Here is a 20,906-nt window from a genome sequence, read left to right on the forward strand (position 1 = left end):
GCCGCTGATGCACAGGACTGTTCAGACCCTGCTGGGAGAACGCCATCAAACCAGGCCTCGCCAAGACTAAGACTGTTGCTGGCCTGTAGTACGATGCCTGGTGGTGCCTGTCCTTTTAGAGGGAAGCTCCCTTGTGGGAGCAGGCTGGCTCACGTCCTCTGTGATGGCGGAGTTGGGGAGCCACAGAACTCAGCCTTAGCGGCACCCTATGCAGGAATAACCAAGCAAATAAAATCATATTGATCCCATCCTTGTTTCTTTCATTCTTCCCCTCTTTTCCTTACCATGCCATCTCTTCCTTCCTCCCCCTTGCTCAGCCTGCCCCTAAAACAACCTTTCTTTTTAGCAAACTTTAAAGCAGCAAAGGCCTGGCTCTGCCATTCTTTTGCTAATGACAGTGTCGCCAGGGCAGGTTCCCTCTCACTGGCTCAGATTGCTCTCAGCTCCCGCCTGCGGGTGTGGCTTTCAGTGGTGAGTCTCCCCGCTGTTCTGGGGCACAACTCCCACAGACCCAGCTCGGAGGGTCCGTGGTGGCAAGAGAACCCAGCTCCCTGCCTCATTGCCCTCCCCTCTGGCCATGGGACTGAGACGCCTGATCCAGCCTTTTGGCCAAGAGTGTCCCACTCAGCATCATCTCATTATTTTAAATCATATATATTTCATATAGCATTTCTGCTTCCCACAGTTCAGGAAATCAGCCCACCCCAATCTACTCCAACTCTTTTCGCCTCACCGTGTACATGCATAGAAGGGCTACTGGTGCTGGACTCCATAAAACCAAAGGAAGGACGCTCCCCCCCCCCCCCCCCCCGGTCTAAGCCTGCTCTGACTCACCCTGCCTACCCACTCTCCATGACCCTCTCTCTCCTGGTTAGCCTCTGGCTTCCCACCCATCATTCCAGCCCTTGCTGGAGCTTGCCCCTTCTCTATTCTCCCAGCTGAATCCTACCTCACGCTGGTGGCCCTGCTCAGGAACCACTTCCTCCAAGGACTCGAAAATTCTAGCCCTCATTACTCCCCCAGTTTCAAAACTCTTAAGACTAAGAATTTTATCACAGAATTTAGCACTTGAGACACACTGTCCTCTTTCAAACATTATTCTAGGCTCTCCATCTTTGAAGACAGGGATTCGCATGGTGTTTCTTGCCCCTACCCCTCACAAAACAGTTCCAGGCAGGTTGTGAGTACAGAGCAACGGCACAGACAAGGAGCACTGCCAGTTCCCAATGCGGAGAAGCCCTCATTGACCTAAAACTAAAACGCACAGAGCTCTGGCCGTGACTGGCTTCAGGCAGATATGCCTTTGGCTCATCCTTGAAGTCACTTTACACACAGCAAGATGAGAAACCTTGAGCCCCCAGAGCAGCGCCTGGCCCGTCACAGGCTCGGTGCACTGTCATCAAGGGAAAGTTTGTGACTGCCCAGGCTCCTCGGGGTAGCCAGGCTAGGCACCTGACATCTGCTCCACTGCCCACAGGAATCCTACATGCACATTCAGGGAGAAAACACAAGACAGTGTGTGACAGTCAGCTGAGGACTGCCTGCCAGTAACGAATCGTCTGTGACCTCTGGCTCCATGCCCTAAGGTTTTCCTTGGCGTTCTCACGGCTCATCATCCTGAATGGGGAAAGGAAAATAATGAACAAAGCAATTAACATAGCTTCTAGTTAGAAATTCTGATATTAGACATTATTCTGATGTTATATTTATCTAGGGATAACCAACTAAAAGTTCACCAGCTTTCTTTTTATTAACTTTAGATTTAAAAGGATATTCCAAGGAAGAAGGACCTTAGACATCATCTAGTGCAAGCCCATCTCTGAATAGAGGGGGAGGTGGAGAGCCACAGAGAAGTTTTTAGCACAGCTGTGGCTAGAGCCCAGGTGTGCAGGGTTCAAGGCTGCACGGCTCTCTCCTGGAGTCCTAACTGGGGTGACCTATTAAGCTAGCCTTGTTGGTGATGTAGCAGGCATCTGGTCAGGTGGGCTGTTGCGTACACCCAGGATCTCACTAATGGAGCAGGCTTTCTGTACGAAGGTGCCATTGATTGCCTGGCCAACACCCACTCTCCACTTCCTTGCACAGAGAGCCCCTATACAAATTGCATGACAGATCCTTCAGAAGAGCTTGATCAGTCTCCAGTCCTAAGGTATGACTACTGATTGGTGGTCTAAGCCAGTCTGAGGGGTCTTATTACCAGGGCTGTGAAATGGATTTAGTCTTGGGCATGTGGTACATTTCAAGCCAGTGAGGCCTGAGGGGGTCTACTTAACAAAGGACACCAGAGAGGACTTTCCCTTTCTCCAGACTCTGTCATCTGTGTGTGATGACTGTAGCAGTTGCCTTAGAGCAATCAGGAGGGCCAGCCTGAAGCCAGGCTAAGGATGGCAGTGAGAAAACACAGGTCCTTGACAAGGCCACAGAGCTTCTGAATTAGCCAATCCTGGAAACACCCCTCCTTGGGTCTCCTTGTTAGAAGACATGCATGTCCTTCTGTAGTTTTGCTTATTTTAGTTGTGGTCCCTATTCCCCATCACCAGACACAGTCTGTCAGTTATGCTCTATTACATAGCCTTTGGAAAGGCCTTTAGGCCTTTTTAACAGTAACACCTGAATAATATTTTACACATTTGCCCTGAGAGGCCTCATCCAGGGAACAACCCCATCTTGGCTAATGACAGCTAACAAGGTCACAGCTTGAGCTGGGACAGCCACAAGTATGTGTCTCAGTTGCTATAATTTGGTTCCCATAAAAATCCCTTTTGCTCATCATCCCCAAGTCTTGTATTCCTTGGTGAGATGCAAATTAAATACCACACACGGCTGTCATTCAGAAGCTCACTTTATTTGCTTTAAACACAAGAGAGAAATAGAAATTGGTTTGTTCAGATAAAGGCTGGGTTTAGGAGGAGGGTTTTCAGGAACCAAACGTGCTTCCTGACTAAGATCATGGTGCCGCCATCTCTCTGGGTCCCCCCAGCCTCCCTTTGACCTTGTTCAAGATCATAGCCATCTAGAACATTGGCACTGAAACAGCCAGGTTTATGGAAATAACAGAGGAGCCGTCTGAGAAGTAGTGTTGGAATGCTCATTTGCTGTGTGATCTCAGACACACCATGCTGTAACCTTCTCTGGGGAGGCAGGCTTCCACATTCCTTCCTAATCAAACATTTTATAATCCTATGAAATGACCAGATGCATAACTCAAGTTAAGAATACAGGTAAGACTGGAGGAATTCCTACTTGTTTAGGCTACTGTGTTGGAAGAAATTTTGCAGTTACCAAAAATTAAAGAATAATGTTAACCTGTATTTATTGAGCACTGGCTATATGCTGGGCCTTGTGCTAATTACATGTCTGTTTTTATTTATTCCACCTAATAACCCAGTAATAGTTGGCGCTGTTATTACCCCCTTAATACCAAAGAGGCAACTGAGGCTCAGAGACATTGTGTAACTTGCCCACAGTCACACAGCTAACAGCAGAAGTAAAATGTCCATCTGGGTCTGATTATAAAGCCTACACACATCCTGCTTCGTGTGGCAAAATTATCTAAATGTACCTAAGGTCTGAAAGGCTGATAATTTACCTCACTTCCTGGGAAGTGGCTCCTCAGAGAGCATAGGTTAGCATTAGGAACCCAGGACCTGGTTCCAGCCTCTCTTCTACACTAACTAGGAGTACAGTCTTGAGTAGGCAATTTAACCCGTCTGTTTTGCCTTCTGTAAAGTGGACATGATAATACCCAACTTCCCTGGATTATAGGTTATAATGAGGCTCAGAGGAGAGACTTTAAAGGAAATGCTTTGAAAATTTTTAAAGAACCATGTAAATATACAAGTATCTATTACTACTACAAGTAGTCAAGTAAGGACAAATGACAAAAGAAAAATAAATGAACTGGGCTACATCAAAGTTAAAGATGTTTTTGCTGCAAGCAATGTCATCAAGAAAAGAAAAGACAACCCTCAGATAGGGAGAAGGTACTTGCAAATTGTATATCAGGTAAGGGACTTTTATCCAGAATCTATAAAGAACTATTACAACTCAATAATAAAAATTTTTTGAAGGACAAAGGATTTATGCAGACATTCTCCAAAGAAGATATACACATGGCCAGTAAGCACATGAAAAGATCTTCAACATCATTAGTCATTAGGGAAGTGAAAATCAGAGCCACAACAAGCTCCCATTTCACAACCTCCACTATGGATAGAATTGAAGAGATAGACAATAAAAAGTGTTGACAGGCATGTCAAGAAACTAGACCCCTCACACACTCCTGACGGGAATGCAAAATGATGCAACTGCTTGGGAAAACAGTCTGGCAGTTCCTCAGAACATTAAACATAGAGTTACCATGGGACCCAGCAATTCCACTCCTAGGTATATTACCCAAGATAAATGAAAATGTATGTCCACACAGATCTTGTACATGAATGTTCATAGCTTTATTCATAATAGCCAAAGTGGAAACAATCCCATTGTTCAACAACTGATGAATGGATAAATAAGAGGCAGTATACCTGTACAATGGAATGTTGTTGAAACCACAATATTGTACTAATACATGCTACAACATGCATAATCCTTAAAAACACTATGCTAAGTGAAAGACGTCACAAAAGACCACATATTCTATGCTTCCATTTTTATGAAATGCCTAGAATAGGCAAATTTATAGCAATAAAAAGTAGATTTGTGGTTGCTCAGGGCTGGAACAAGGGGGCTTAGGGTGGGGGAAATGGTAATTGACTCTTAATGGGTACAGGATTTCTTCAAAGGGGACAGAAGTATTCTAAAGTTAGAGTGTGATGATGGTGATGATGGTTGCACAATCCTGTGGATGTGCTAAGACACGTGGAATTATGCACTCCAAATGGGTGAATTGTGTGGTATAAATTATAGCTCAATTAAGTGGTTTTTTTTTTAAGTAGTCAAGGAGCTCAGGTAAATTTTTATTGCTCATGGGTTGTAGGGTTCCCACAAGGGTAGCAGTGTTGAGTGCACTGTGTAAAGGTCTCCTTGAACTACAAATCTACATAAGTCAATTTAAGAACTGTGTAAGTAAGTACATGGGTGACAGGATCTCTAATGGGCTATTGTGGTAAAACACTCAAATTGCTTGAATGTATAAGAGGTGCTCTCCATAGTAGAACCTCATTCTTTCAGGACTCTCCTACTGAAGCATGGAACTCAATAGGCTGCTGTAGGTCTTGCATGTCCCCACAACATGATTTCATCTCAAGAAGTGGTCCCTGGGGACAGGGTGAGAAAGAAGCATTGAATTATAAAAGCCCAGAATCTCTCAGCATTCCGTGGTAGACCAGGTGGCCTAAGAGCAATTGTATGGGGAAGTTCCCTGCCCATATCCAGCAGCTGCAGGATCAGGGAAAAACACACTGAGCAAGTTAGAGAAGAGCTGCATTGGTGGTCAGGTCAAATGAAGCCCTGCTGAGGTGGGTTGTCTGGGTGGCTGGTTCAGTCTTGGCAGCTGGAGCATGAACACCCACAGCTGGCAGCACCCTCCCCACCTAACAGCCAGCTAGCTCAGCCCCACAGAGACCAGCACTCTTCCATGCCACCCATTCCATCTCCCCACGCTCCCACCCACGTGGCCTTCACCTAAGCCCTGTTGCAGCCCTTTCCACCAGGGGAGTAGTTGAGCTGCTGAGTCTCTCCAGCTTTCTGGTAGCTGGGACCATACCCTCCAAAGTGGTTGCCAATTTGTCAAGAGAAGGATATTGAATTCCCTGCTTTAAGGTGTTCTCAGTACCAACAAGGGCAGCTGAACTCAGTGTCCCTGGTGGTACCACCCATCTGACTAAAGGAAACAAGTTTGTGCCACAGGAAGGCAGCTGCCACCTGGCACAGTGCCCATGGACAGGGTGGAAACACACCTACAGGCTGGTCTTGCTCAGCTGTGCAGTGCAGAGGCGGGCCAGCCACCTCAGCACAGGTGTTTCTGAGAAGAGCATTATTCTTTCTTTCCTCTATTTGTGAAATTCCTTTTTCCTTGTTTGGGCCACATGTGGGTCTTTATCCAACTGAAAGTATAACTATGTACCAAATATGGCCCAGAGCTCCAAGCCATAGGTTTTTTCATCTTGGTCTACCTAGAAGAGCACCTTCATCACCCATCCTAAAAAGAAAACCTGATAAACCCAAAAGCAAGACTGACCCCAGAGTAAAATAATTTCTTTTCCTTAGCAAATGTCATTAGTCAGGTAGTTAGGCTGTAAACTCAGGAATCCTAATTTCAAGAATGTTTTGGTGCTGTTCAAGCAGATTCCCCAAACCATAGCACCCACCTAAGCTAGGGGAGCTGAGCATCTGACAGCTGCTTAAGAATTGAATGCTTACTGTTATCTATGACACTTAGTGTCAAAAAAGATGGAAATTCAGGAAATAACAAGGTTCAGGAATCCCATGAAATGACATCTGTGTTCTCTGGTGTCTGAAATTTCCGATCAAACCTCATGTCCCAAAGCTTTCCATAAGACTGGAACTTGGGCAGGCTCCTCATTCCCTATAAGACTGTATGCATGGCACAGGCGGCTGTTCGGGAGGATCTCTGGGTTCTTTGGTTTGTAACCGAAAGAATTCCTTACATTACTACAGCACCAGTAGTGAAATATGAGGCATGGTGGTACCACCCATCTGACTAAAGGAAACAAGTTTGTGCCACAGGAAGGCAGCTTTTTTATGTCTGCATAATTTATGTCCAAGTTTATTGACCTTCTGTATTACTGAATTTCTCTCCTGCTAAATGTGGCAGGTTCTGTTGACTTTTATCCTTCCCTAAGGCCAACAGAAGGCTTAGGAGACCTTTGGGATATGCACAGTGCTGTATAAGTCTTCTTTATGGCCTTAATCCCTTCCTCTGGCCATTCTCTATTCCCATCCCTTCCTAGTCCACAGCAAATGAGTACTGCTGCCTGCCCCTCCCTTCTCACCTTTACCAGGTTGCCCTACCTGAGCCCTAAGATTCCCCCTACAGGCTAAAGCCACCATCCAACTTGAAGTTTTCACAAATGCAACCTGCATCCCCCATGTTTATTTTTGGATCTAAATGTAATATTATCCTTCTTAATTGTCATCTTATATTGAAAAGTAGTCCATTCAGTTCCCAGACCCAATTCCAATGTGTGTGTGGGGGAATGTGTTTTCCCATGCATGACACCAAGCAATTTGCACACCAGCAGGGTGTTGGAGAGTTCAACTCAATTCTGCCACTATCTGCCAGGAGATAGCATCTGATTCCCCAGGTTAAGGGCTCCACCCACAAGACTGCCCTCCACCCACCCCGACACCAGATGCCAGGCACAAGCATGTGCATCAGACCTACTGGCTACAGACTGGAGGTTCCAACAACCTCCCCTTAGCTTCTATTAATTTGCTAGAGCAGCTCACAGAACTCAGGGAAACACTTCACATTTACCAGTTTAATAAAGGATATTGTAAAGGATACAAGCTAACAGCCAGATGAAGAGATGCCTAGGGCAAGCTCCCAACTGAAGGAGCTTCTACCCTCATGGAGCTTGGGGCCTGGCTTGGTGGCCTGTGGAATTGTTCTGATTCCCCAAGCGTGGAAGTTCTCTGCAGCAGAGAAGCAGGATCCAAGAAGACAGAACTCTCTTCTTACAGGTTTTTGTGAGGGTGTCATTGCATAGTCATCAGCAATTACCTGATTCAACCTCCAGTTCTTCTGCCCTCTGCCCTCCTGGGGTTGGGGTTGAGAGTCCCCACCCTCTGATCTCATGGTTATTCTCCCTGGTAACCAGCCCCTACCCTTGGTGCAGCCCAAGTCTCTCCATTAAAGTAACAAGACACCCATTTGACCTTTAAAGTTCTGAAGTGTTTTCAGGAACTGTGGGTAAAGATCAAATATATCTAAGAAATATTCTGGTCATCTGAATGATCAAATATGTATTTCTTATAAATCATTACATCACAAGTAGTCTTCTAAATAGCTACTTGAACAACAATCTACTTAGAAAGTAAAGAAAATAAAAACACACATGAGGCTGATCACCTGAAGCCATACATATACTCAGAGGCAAAATAACAGTCCCAAATGTTTATATTATTAAGAAAGCATAAAAATAGCTGAAATAAACCTTTAAGTGAAAAGGTTGTAAAAGTATTATAAAATAAATCTGAAAAATATAGGAAGCAAACGCAGAAAATACTAGAATTATTACATATATCAAGAACTGTTTCTTTTCAAATAAAGTAAAACACACAAGCTTAGCAACTGTAATGAAGAAAAAGGAAGAGAAAGAAAAGGTTAGGATAAGTATTATCTAAATACAGTGTTTTCTATTTCAAGAGAGTATTACATAAGTTTTGTGAAATAAACAAAGGTATAAATTAAATAGAATTTTTGTAAAAAATATGAAATATAAGTTAACGCAATAGGCAAAATTAAAAATAAGCAAGGCATAAATGGTAAGATACCAAGGAATTGCCATTCTAAAAGGCTGTTGGGCTAGATGGTTTACTGGTGGTAAATTATGAACTTTCAAGGAACAGATAATTATCATAATATTTAAACTTTTCTAAGATAGTATGAAAAGATAAAACTCTGTCCAGTTTATTCTTTGAAGCTGAAACCACCATGATGTAAAACCTGCCAAAAATTGCCCCCAAAATACAAAAAAATAGGTAAACATAAATACATATCAAGTTGAACCTATATTGAGCCTTCCAAAATGCTAAAAAAAATACTAGCAAGCTAACTTCAACAATATATTAATAGAGTCTTCTTCACAATCACATTGACTTGAAAGGGGTGGTATTTCTTCTGTTGATAAAAGGTGGAAAATAGAGAAAAATTCAAAAAATATTGAATCCTCGTAATTCCACCATCCAAAAATATCTAGTTAACATTTGAGTATATATCTTTCCAGGGTTTTTTTCTTTGTATATATCCATGTGGTGATGATCATGCTGCCTGTAGCCCCAAGACTGTCAGGGAAAGGCCACGTACATATATCCTGGGAGGTTAGATTAGGTCCTCAACTTGTCTGGCAAAGCACACAGAAATACCGCTGAGGCAGAGGACTAGAAAAGGTGCACATACACCAGCACAGATACCCCTAGAGGTTCTAACAGGGTGCTCATACCTTTTATGCTTGGGTTTCACATAACTAGTCGAAAAGACTTACACCATCTGTGTGCTTAATAATCCCATGTAAGAGCCTGTTGATAGACATTGGTACCCTCTGATTCTTAAGTAAAACCCAGAGTCAGCAAAATGCCATCCTCTCCCTGGAAAAAAAAGCACAATCAACACACAGGTGCTCCTGATCAGGCTCTCTGCCTTGAGATGACAGACACACCAATGTTCAGCCCATTTCCTCACAGAAACACTGTGATAATTCCTCATGAGAGTAAATTTTCTGCCACTATGATTGTAATGACAACATGGTGCTGAAAAGTATTCCCTCATGAAGGTATATCATTATTTACTTAACCAATTCCCTATTGTTGGCCGTTTGGGTTGTTTACAAATCCTTTCCTATTGCAAATAACATAAGAGCATGTGTCCTTGTCGATAAATGCTTTTAAACATCCCTGATTATTTTCATAGGGTAAATTTCTGGAAGTGGAATCTCAGCTCCACCTCTGATTAGCGACCTTACTGATCTCACCTATAAAGAGGCAGAATAAATGTAAGGAGGCAACAAAGTCGTAAAGTAACAACAACAACAAAAAAAGTCCCAGGGTTCTAGGGTCTTGAGGGGAGGTATTATCCATTGTCCTGAGTCGCTCTTTTTGTTAGAATATGACTATTTCCCTCCCCTTGGATAGTGGGTGCTCTATTCTGACTTACTTATAGAGGTTTTTTTTATTTTTTCTAGATTAATGAAAAATGTGCCATTTTTGCATTATCAACAAGTAGTATTTTAGTTTACTTTCAGTTTTCATAGCTGATTTCATCTACTTTTTATGATTTCTGACAGCTACACTTTTTTCCTCAGAGAAACCAGGAGCAGCTGACTCCTGTGTGCCAGGCTTTGTGCATGTCTGAGTGTGTGCCAACTCCGTCCTCCCCAAACACACATGCACTCACTCACACACACACACACACCCCCCACAGCACATAGCAGAATGTGCTATCACTGTGATGTACCTTGCACAAAATGGATTCTTAGCAAATGTCACGCCAGTCATCCCTTACCACATGCCATTTACTCCGAACAAAACTTTTAAAGTACAGTTGACCCTTGAACACATGGGGATTACGGGCACCCACCCCAACGTAGTCAAAACTCCATGTATAACTTTTTATTCCCAAAAAAACTTAATTACTAATAGCCTACTGTTGACTGGAAGCCTAACCTATAACATAAAGTCAAATAACACATATTTTGTATGCTATACATGTTATATATTGTATTCTTACAGTAAAGTAAGCTAGAAAAAAGAAAATGTTTTTTCACATTGTCACAAATCTCCAAAATTTTTTTCAAAATGTTTATTGAAAAAAATCCCCATGTTGAGTGGGTTATGCATTCAAGCCCATGTTGTTCAAGGGTCAGCTATACTCACCTACTCATCCTTTACATTTTTACAATCTCATTTCATTTGAGTCATTTTTCTCACAAGGCTACATGCATCCTTAGTAACATGATCTTTCTAGCTTTGGTACACATGCTTTTAAAATCTGGGCTTAATTTCCACAGTAAGTGGTTTTTAAATAAATTAATTAGTGCCTAATTTGACTGAGTGACATAATGGGCAGGGACTGTAGCAAACAACCTGTGTGATAGGTTCATTCATCAGCTTTTGATACAATTAGCCAGAGATGGAGGTTGGGAATATTGAGAGAGTGGGTGGAAGTCTTAAAATACCAAAAAGTTCCAGATACAATAGAAAATCACTCATCATATCAAGAACCTGAAAAAAATCTCAACTTGAATGAGAAAAGACAATCAACAAGTGCCTTTACTGAGGTGACATAAACATTAGAATTACCTTATAAGGACTTTAAAGGAACAATTATAAAGTGCTTCAAGAAGCAATTAAGGAATACAGTTGAAATAAATGAAAATACAATCTCAACAACAAAAAAATTAAAGATACAAAGAAGAATCAAATGGAAATTTTAGAACTGAAAAATGCAACTGAAGTTCAAAAATTTGATGAGTGAGCTCAACAGTAGAGTGAAGAGAACAGAGGAAAGAATCTGTGACACTGAAGATAGAACAATGGGAATTGCCAATATGAACAACAGAAAAAAATAGGTTAAAGAAAAAGGGACAGAGGATCAGAGACCTGTAGGACTATAACAAAAGATTTAATATCTGTCATCAGGGTCCCAGTAGGGGAGGAGAAGGAGTATGGAACTGAAAAGTTAATCAAAGCATCCAAAGAAATTATGCCTAAAAATTTTCCAAGTTTTACAGAAAACATTAACCTACCAGACTCAAGAAACTGAGCAAACTCCAAAGAAATAAACTCAGATAAGCTCATGCCAAAACACATCACAGTCAAACTTTTGAAGACAAAGGACAAAAAGATAATCTTGAAAGCAGTGAGAAATAAACAGCACACCCATAGGGGTAAAACAATAAAAACAATTTGAATGACACAATTAGATTCAGAAACCATGGAAGCCAGAAGGAAGTAGCACAGCATTTTCCAAATATTGAAAGAAAAAGAACTCAAAATCTTATATCCATTGAAAACTGTCCTCAGAAGGGCAAATGAAGACATTCTGAGATGAAAGAAAACTAAGAACATTTGTCAGCAGCAGACCTTCCCACAAAGAATGGCTGAAAGAGGGTCTTACAAAAGAAAGGAAATGATAAAAGAAGGCACTTGACATCAAGAAGAGAAAAACAACGGGAAGAAGAAAAATAGGATAAATAAAATAGATTTTTGTTCTCCTCTTGGGCTTTCTAAACTGTTTGACAATTGAAGCAAAATTGGAAACATTGTTTGATGAGGTTGTCAATCTTTATAGAAGAAATATTTAAGATGATTAAGGGGGTAAGGTTTCTACATTTCACTCAAATTGGTAACATGATAATACCAGTACATTGTGAAGCTATGTATAATGTAGCATCTAGAAAAATGATTTTAAAATCTGTACAAAGAGATTAAATTAAGAACACTGTAAGTAAATCAAAATTTAATTCTGTTTTTATTTATTTAGAATTCTGTTCTTGTGGTTGCCAGAAGTGGAGAGTAGGAGATGGGAGAAATGGATGGACTGTTTTGGGATTGTTTTGTTTAAATGAACTAAATTCATATATATAAACATAAAGAGAGAGAAAGATGTGATTCTAAAACATGTTTTTAGGAACAGGCAGGTAGAAAAAAGAAAACAGTTCAAAAACAAAACACAAAAAGTAAAATAGCATATTTAAGCTCTAACTATATCAATAACTATATTAAATGTAAAAGGACTAAATTCACCAATTAAAAGACAGAAATTGGCAGGGAGAATAAAAAAACAACTAAACTATATACCAGCAATTCATTTCAAATATGATACAAGTAGGTTAAAAATAAAAGGATGGAAAATATATACCATGAAAAAATTAATTGAAAGACAGCCAGAGTGACTATATTAAATCAGATAAGGTAGATGTCAGGGCAAAGAAAATTACCAGGGACATAGCAGGACACCACATAATAGTAAAAGAGTCAAGTCAGCAAAAAAGACACCACATTCTTAAATGTGTATGCACTAAAAACATAGCTGGAAAATATGTGAACCAAAATAAAATAGTTCAGCAGTCTCTTTAAAATTTTAACATTCCCTTATCATACAACCCAGCTATCGTACTCCTTGGCATTTGTCCCAGAGAAATGAACATATATGTGCACACAAAAAGTTTATGCACAAATATTCACAGCAGACTTATTTGTAATAGCCAGAACTGAGAACAACCACAGTGTCCCTCAGTGGATGAAGTTAAACAATAGGTGAATGGTTGAACACCCATACCATGGCATGCTATTAATATACTCAACAACTTGGATGAATCTGAGGGCATTCTGTTGATTGAAAAAAAAAAGTCCATCTCAAAAGGATATATACTATGATATCTAAATTATATCTCAGTAAATTTCATTTTTAAAGGAATGCATACTACATTATTCCATTTATATGAAATTCTTAAAATGACAACATTTAGAGATTGAAAACAGACCAGTTGTTGCCAGGGGTTAGGGACAGTGAAGGGCTGAGGCTGTGTGTGACTAAAGGAGTAACAGAAGGGAGAGCCTTGTGGTAAGGTGGCAGTTCTGTATCTTCATTATGGTGGTGGTTATGTAAATCTACAATGATTTACAAATCTACAAAGTGATAAAGTGACGTAGAATACATACATGCATATTGTACCATTGTCAGTTTTCTGGTTTTGATATACTATAGTTACATAGAATGTAGCCACAAGATACAAGGGGATACAAGGATAGAGTTAGGTGAGGGATACATGGGAGATCTCTACTATTTTTGCAGCTTGCAGTGAATCAGTAACTATTTCAGAATTTTTAAAAATCCTTTAAATAAGTGGGCTCATGTGTGTATTTGATTGTCCTCTTTTTTCCCTGCTAATTGAAACCACAGAGAAAGGTAAAATTCCTGGTCATGCTCTTTTGTGTCTCTCTCTTCTAAAGAGAACCATCTGAGGCACTGAGTATGTATAATAATAAGACATAGATCAAGGGTCTCAAACTGGTGCTCCACAGGCCTCATCTGACCAACAGATGTGGGTTTTTTTGTTTGTTTGTTTGTTTGCTAAAACACAAGGAAACTTTTCATTGTTAAAACTTTTCAAATTAGTTGCCAGCATTTTAAAATCAGGGTGTTTGATGTAAACATCAGGATTTGGGGCTTCCTGTGAAAAATCAAAGGATTTGGTAATACCAGGTTCCCATTTCCACATAGCAGAGATATGCTGACATGGGGGATCAGTGTTAGACCAGATGGGACTCTCCAATTTGATATTTTCCCCACTGGGGAGCCACAAATCCACTGTCACTTATCATCATGTGTTAGGCATTTGTTTTTCTTAAACCTGGACACTTCACTCTGTGCTGCTTGCCTAGCCCCTGTAGGTTTTCAATTTTTAACCTGTAAGGTAGATGGTAACTTTCTAAAGGTATCAGTTTTATGAAACCTTAGGCAGCCCCAAGGCAACAGAAAAAAATACATATGTACATATATATATATGAACATCTCATAGGCTACTTCATAGTATAACAAAATACATTGACTTACAGCCTATAACAAGAATCCTTTTTCTTTTATTCATTCAGTCAGTATTTGTTAAGAATATATTTATGCCAGACTCTCTACTAGCTCTGGGGATACAAGGATAGAGTAGATCATTCCTATCCTTAATATGGTAAAGGCTACCATAGAGAAATAGCCAATGTGCCAAAGTTGCTCAGGGGAGGAAATATTAATTATGACTGAGGAAACTGGGAAAAACCCTTACAGAATAGGGTAACATTGCAACTCTGTACTGGAGAGGGAATAGGAGGCAAACAGAAAAATAAAGGAAGATAGAACTTTTTGGCACAGAAAATAGCATGTGCAAAGGCGCCCAGCCTTCAACATGGATTATCAGAATGATGATAAATTTATTATGGCAGAGGTTTACAGACAGACCTATTGTATTGAGGTCAAGTTGGAGATCTGATTGAGGCCAGACGATGAAGAGCTTCAGAAGCCATGTTTTACAGAAGAATTGTTCCTGGTCATAGTGCAGAGCAAACAAACAAACCAAAATTTTCAGGACAGGACCAACAGTCCTATTATCAGTTTCCGTTTTTGGAAGACAGTTCCAGCAACAGAGAACCTCCTGTGTCAGCTTTACCATTTTCACTTTGCATAACATTGTTACAGCTTTAGATTAATTAATATCAATAAAAATGCTATCAATAAAAGAATACTGTTTCCAGGGCACTGATTATGGTTTGGAAATCCAGCATTGTTGGATATCAAGCATTTGGAAATCAATACACAGTGTGAGAAGGTGTTGTAGCTTCTTCTGAAATAGTGTCATTCAGCCAATACCAACGGAGTGCCCACAGGATGCGAGGCACCAGGGCGGGCATCTCAGCTGTCCACACCATGTCGCGCAGGCAAAGAGCCTGCCTCCAAGTTACATGTTAGCTGAAAGTTTGTGGACATCTTTGGCTATTTTACCCAGGCCTCACAGTACACTTGGGGGGCACCCGTGACTGTGATATCCAGGATTTGTCATTTAGGTTCCAGATCTCTTCTTTTACTGCTGGTATTCAGACTTAGCCCAGGCCAGCTTCTGAAAGGAATATGTCACTGCAGCCAAAGGGAGGGACACCACTAAGAGATCATTTAGAATAAAGCTGGGACTCTCGCAAAGGTTTATTTGGTCTTGACCATTCATAAAACCAACAAAGCATTTCATGAAATCAAAATACGGAAAGTAAATAAACCATCCAAGAGCAAGCTGTGCTTAAATTATAGCAATGGAATTTAGAGTGCAGTTAGAGACATACTCTCCAAGAGGAAGAAATGTTAAAATTGGAAGAGCACGAGAGGTGCAGAAATCCCCTTAAATATGTTTTTATTGGAAAAGAGAGGTTTTAACCTTCTTGAAAGGTTAAATCCTTTTGGTTAAACTCTTTAACCCAATGATGGATTTTTTCTATTGATTTTTTTCATTCAGTAATCACATGTGAATGCCCATATGTCCCAGACACTGCTGTTAGATAACACAAAGACTTTTATTTCATGATCTCAGTAATTTTTCATGTCCACACTCTCAAATTCACCATGTTCCTGTAATAGCATAGGGTCCAAGAATTCCTAAAAGTTGTCCAAGGCTGTTGTGTCATTGTGTCAACCAATCCATGTCAACCAATCATTTCAAACAAAAGTTAATTTTCTATTGAGTTTTTTTTTTACATATCTTTGGTATGGAAACATGACAACTGATTGGCATGAAAAGTTTTTTTGGTTTGCAATTTTAAACATATAAAGGCTATAGTCTTTCCAGAGGGTCTTTCTGATATGTCTTTTTCTATCTTCTTGATTCTGTGACTCAAAGAGCCCTCCTGGCTTCACCGAGCCCATTCTTTGTTAGTCCTGCTCTGCCGTGGTGACCAGCCCCAGCTTCCTTGTCTTTATTCTGCCTCCCTCCCCGCGGCAGCTGCTCTGTGCACTCACAGCAGGAATATTCTTCACGCTGAGGCCAGAACAACCAGTTGTCCCTCACAGACCTGAACAAAGACCAGTTGCTAGAGCAGCCTTCATGGAGGGTAGGGGCGGTTATCTTGATCCCACAGTGGGAGCCACCGGAGGCCTTCCAGGCTCTCATCATGTGGACTGTTTCTGGAGACACATTCTCTCCTTGGACCATTGAAACACCAATATAGTCAATCCTGACCCCAGAGGTAATCGTAAGCCTCACAGCACTTACTAAAGAAGGAAAACCTTAAATTCTTGGCACTCTCAATTGTTTTAAAGACAATTAATAGTTATGCCAGTAAAGCTGTCATTTTAAGTGAATCTCCTAACTTATGGAAGGAAAGCATGGAAGTATAAGGCTTTTCTGCCAGTCTAATCCGATCAGAGATTCTGTCTCCTTGGGCCATGGGGCGTCTCATGACTATAGGACAGCAGTCATTAAAGGAAGGCAGCCTGGTAACTGTTTAATGGATTTTTGCCCAGAAATTCAAGTGCTACTTTTCAAGACAGTCAGTTGCTTTGTGGTAGAAGCCCCAGGGGACTCCACACACTGCTGCTTCTGTGCACACACAACACCCAGGTACACTCAGCTCCAGCCTCACGTGCTCTTTGTTGTTTGAATTAAAACAAGTAGAATGTACTGCCCTGTGATCAAAGCCTCTGACCATCATATAAAACCAATCAAAGTGCTCTTTATTCATCTAGATTTCCCAGCCATCAGCAAATGTCATTCCAGAGGAATGATGTATCTCCCCCTCCACCATGTGTTGCTGTGTAAAGACTACAGCACTCAACTTCATAGACAGGAAGAGGTGGCAATCAAGGCTAATTTTTTCTTTGGTGGGGGAGGGTGGTAACTGTTTGTTTTTGGGAGTTCTTTTCCGCAGGCTTTTGGAGGCCTGCTCACAAACGATTACCGTGGATCCCAGATGCTCCTGTGCACTCAGAATCTAATAGTCTAGTTTTTTCATGACTCAGTTGATAATAGCCATCCCAACTCAGCCAACAGGAAAGATGGATTTTAGTTCATAAGGGAAGAAAGGAATATTACAGCGTTTGACCACTAACCTTCCCTTCCTGCCTCTGTCTGAAGATCCAGGATTCCTCACTCAACCCCAGGCACAAGTGACAGGCTGAAAAAGAAATCACTGCAGCTCAGGCAAAAACATGCAGATGTGGTCTGATGTTGAAGAATTTTGTCAGACAGTAGGTACAGACCATGACGTTGGTGGAAGAAAGAAAAACCACTAGGGGAGATTATTTCAAACTCTGTTTTCCCTAACCCTGCAGTTCACAAAAGTGCTTTTCTTTTCAGATATATCCTGCAGGATAGTTTCTTGTATTGTCATTCTTCTAGAAGGAGCAAGGCTCCAGTAAATATTAACCCCCCTCTCTGCCCCCACACTGAGGATTTATGAGTATCTGTCCTTGGGCAAAGCATTTGTCAAAAATTTAAGGTGTGTGTGAAAAGGGTCCTTTACCTTTTCCAGGCCGCTTTGCACTTGGCACCATAAAGCCTGACAAGCTCCCCCAGCTTCTGGCCCCTGGCCTTCACTAATGTTCAGGCCTAGTGAAACAGTGGTCACAGGTGGAAGGGGCAAGCAGACGTTTGCTGACTCAGCATCAAAAACGTGATCACTGCATTTTCTGGGTTTAGAAGTTGACCTCAAAAGAACAGATTCAGGTGTGTTTCAGTGCAATTAATAAAGACTTCAAAGATGTTGACTGTTTTGTGAGTACCAAAACTTTCTTTTTGGCTCCCACACTCTTGGGTGGATGTTCTACTTGAATTTTTGTGGTTAGTTACCATTAGAAAGTGTCCATGTTTCCTGTTGTCTCTAAGTATACAGTGACTTCCTGGCAAATTTCAGCATGGATATGACCATCAAGCATAAATGTGAACTGCCTTTGTTAGAAGCCACTGCAAGGGGTTTGAATTTTAAAGTCTGGAATATATAAAAATGTGTCAGTAATGGATCTTCAGTTTTTTAATAAAGGGCTTAAAGGAAAGTTGCTGTTTATACAGCAAGCCAGATCCCATAAAGGCTACAGCACTCAATTCTGTGGACAGGAAGAAGTGGGAAGCAAGACTAACTTTGACCACCCCTCAGTTTCCAGAACCTTCCAGCAGGCCATGAATGCACAGAACAGAATGTGTGCCCTTCCTCACAGCCCCTTTCCTAAAATAAAGCAAACAGACATCTTCATTCTTTACAAAATATTTCAAGCATTTTGGATTTCCTTGCCTTTTTGTAGATGACTGGATTTGGGGATGCATTTGAAAAGCCGTTCCCAGAAACAGCAGCAAAGCAGAAACAGTAATTCTGAAATTACACCACTCCCTTCTCAGGTGCCATACAAATAACTAGGGCCCGACAACAGGGGCTCCGAATTCCATTCCCAGTTGTATTTACATGGGTAACTGTTTGCAGCCCTCAGGATGCCTTTTACCCTGAGGCGCGCTCTGCAGATCCAGGTGGTAGCTGACATGCGGTGCCTGGTGCCTCCTCTCCTTTGCTGGAGCGGCAGCTCGCCGGGTGGCGGGTCGCTGTGCGCGCTCACTTGGCTTTCCTCTCCTCTCCTCCCGGGCCGCGCGGGCTGGCAGCGCCGGGGCCCCGCAGGCCAACCGCAGAGCCTCCGTGCCGTCCAGCAAGGCCAGCAGCAGCGGGAGCGGAAGCAGCGGAAGCAGCTCCTCCAGTGACTCGGAGAGCAGCTCCGGATCCGACTCGGAGACGGAGAGCAGCTCGAGCGAGAGCGACGGCGGCAGGCCTGCCCGCTACTCCAGCCCCGAGGTAAGAGCCGCTTGACGGCGCGCCCGCCCCGCCGCCGGTGGGCGCGGTGCGCGCGGCGAATCCGGGCGTCCTGGGGCTCACACGTCCCCGCCTCCCGCCCTCCGTGCCAGCGCAGGATCCGCCTGCCTGGGGCCGCGACCTCGGTGGCCCACTCTGTCCTCTCCTCGCGGTTCCCTTAATTACAGAGCTTCCTTTGAAGGTCAGAGATTGCATCTTTCATTGTCCAAAAATCATTCTTGACTTAAACGTCGCTGGCTGGAAATAACCCATAGATCGGGTCCCCTAAGAGTCGGCGGAGGCCACACCAGACAGGGCAGTTCACCAGCCCAGGACATGTGGCCGCCCATAAATCAGGGTGGAAGGAGTTTTATGGATTAGACACGGTTAAAATCTTCCCGTTTTGCAGTTTGTCACGGATTAGAAGAACAAGGGCTATAAATATTAATAAAACCTTCTTAACTGTGTTTTCTTTGTGAAAATATAAAAAGAAAAATTAGCATCAACCTACAAAAAATAATGAAACCTTTTATAGCCATGATGAGTATCTATGTGGAAGATTTAGGTGCCTCATATAAGAACATTATAAGGTACCAAGAAAAACCATTGCTATGTTTACGTTAAAGGAGGAAGGAGAAAATTAATAGTAATTCAAAGTACTGAGATTCCTGGGAGAGTTGAGAGTCAACTTTTCAAGTCCATGGATCTGTAAAGACAGACTTTGGTTTCTAAAGAAGAATAAAACACAGTTTCTTCTTGAGTGTATAAACATTTGACATTACCATGGATCATAGGATTTAATTTTGTCCTATAATCTTCTGTACCACTTTGGGACCAAAATTTCTAAAGAGGCTCTGAAATAAACCCAAAGCAACTCATGCAAACCATGACAATGAGAGGGGACCCCAGCACAATTCATGTCCCCACCTTTTGTACCTCTGCCTTAAGACATCATCATACCTGAAGCCTCCTGTTTTTATCTGAAGTTCATAGAGTGGTTCTGAAATTCCCTTGGGCTTTTCCCCTTTTGTCTCTTCACCAAGAAACCAGGGTTCCTTGCCCTCCTCATGTTCTCTTTGGCATCTTTCTGCTCTGCACCAGGAGCTCCCCACTGATCCTGAAATGAGCCATCTCCCATCTCTCTCTCTATTTCTATCTCTAACTACCTATATAAGGGCAAGACCCTTAGCAACATTCACCTATAAAAGGCATAGGTTGCTGTTACCCGACTTTTTCCCAGAAACAAAATTATTATTCCTTTCTCATCATTTTATTCATTCACTCAGTCAGTGTTCATTCAACAGATATTTATTGAGCATCTACTGCAGACTTGGTGCTTGCCTCTGGGATACAGCAATTATCTGACAGAAAAGGTCCCTGTCTTCTCATAGAACTGACATTCTAATGGGAAGAATTTGAAACCAAAAAATACAGGAGTTAAATAAAATAGAGGAGTTAAAATAGCTTCTTCAAAGCTATATGCTGTAATTTGTTAAAACTCCAGAATATTTAGTTATAAGACATACCTGGGTTCCAAGGACATCACAAGAGCTGAGGGAGGTGGTGAAGATGGGTAGAAATTGTGAGTGTCTGTGAACAGGCTCTTCTTTGTAACTTTGAAGGTTACATTCATGAATGTTCAATCTCTTTTTCATGCTGAAATGTGAATCCTAGAGCTCCTGAATGAGTCTGAACCCTAGACTAAGAGAAGTACAGTTACAAAGTGCTTGAAGCCAGTTATTTCTTAATGTTACTGAGATCATTACAAAGACTTGAATTCCTCTGTGATTAAAAGAATCTCTTGTCATTTCTTCCAGCGGCTCTCAGAGGTCTCTAGCTAAGGAGAGGGAGGCAGGTCTATAAAACAGGCCTGAAAGTTCAAGCTGCCTAGGGACCACACAGTTTTCAATTCCTTGCTT

General features: G+C 41.8%; 1 protein-coding gene across 4 annotated transcripts in view; it reads left to right on the plus strand.

The window, feature by feature from the left end:
- Positions 1-20,906, plus strand: part of AFF3 (ALF transcription elongation factor 3) — a 507,786-nt gene that overhangs the window by 432,709 nt on the left and 54,171 nt on the right. For all 4 annotated transcript variants that reach the window (XM_036879973.2, XM_057496944.1, XM_036879974.2 and 1 more), the window contains one exon: positions 18,804-18,990. In XM_036879973.2, the coding sequence (XP_036735868.2) occupies positions 18,804-18,990 (187 nt within the window). The remainder of the gene's footprint in view (positions 1-18,803; positions 18,991-20,906) is intronic.

This window comes from Manis pentadactyla, chromosome 2 (assembly GCF_030020395.1).
Source record: "Manis pentadactyla isolate mManPen7 chromosome 2, mManPen7.hap1, whole genome shotgun sequence".
NCBI lineage: Eukaryota > Metazoa > Chordata > Mammalia > Pholidota > Manidae > Manis > Manis pentadactyla.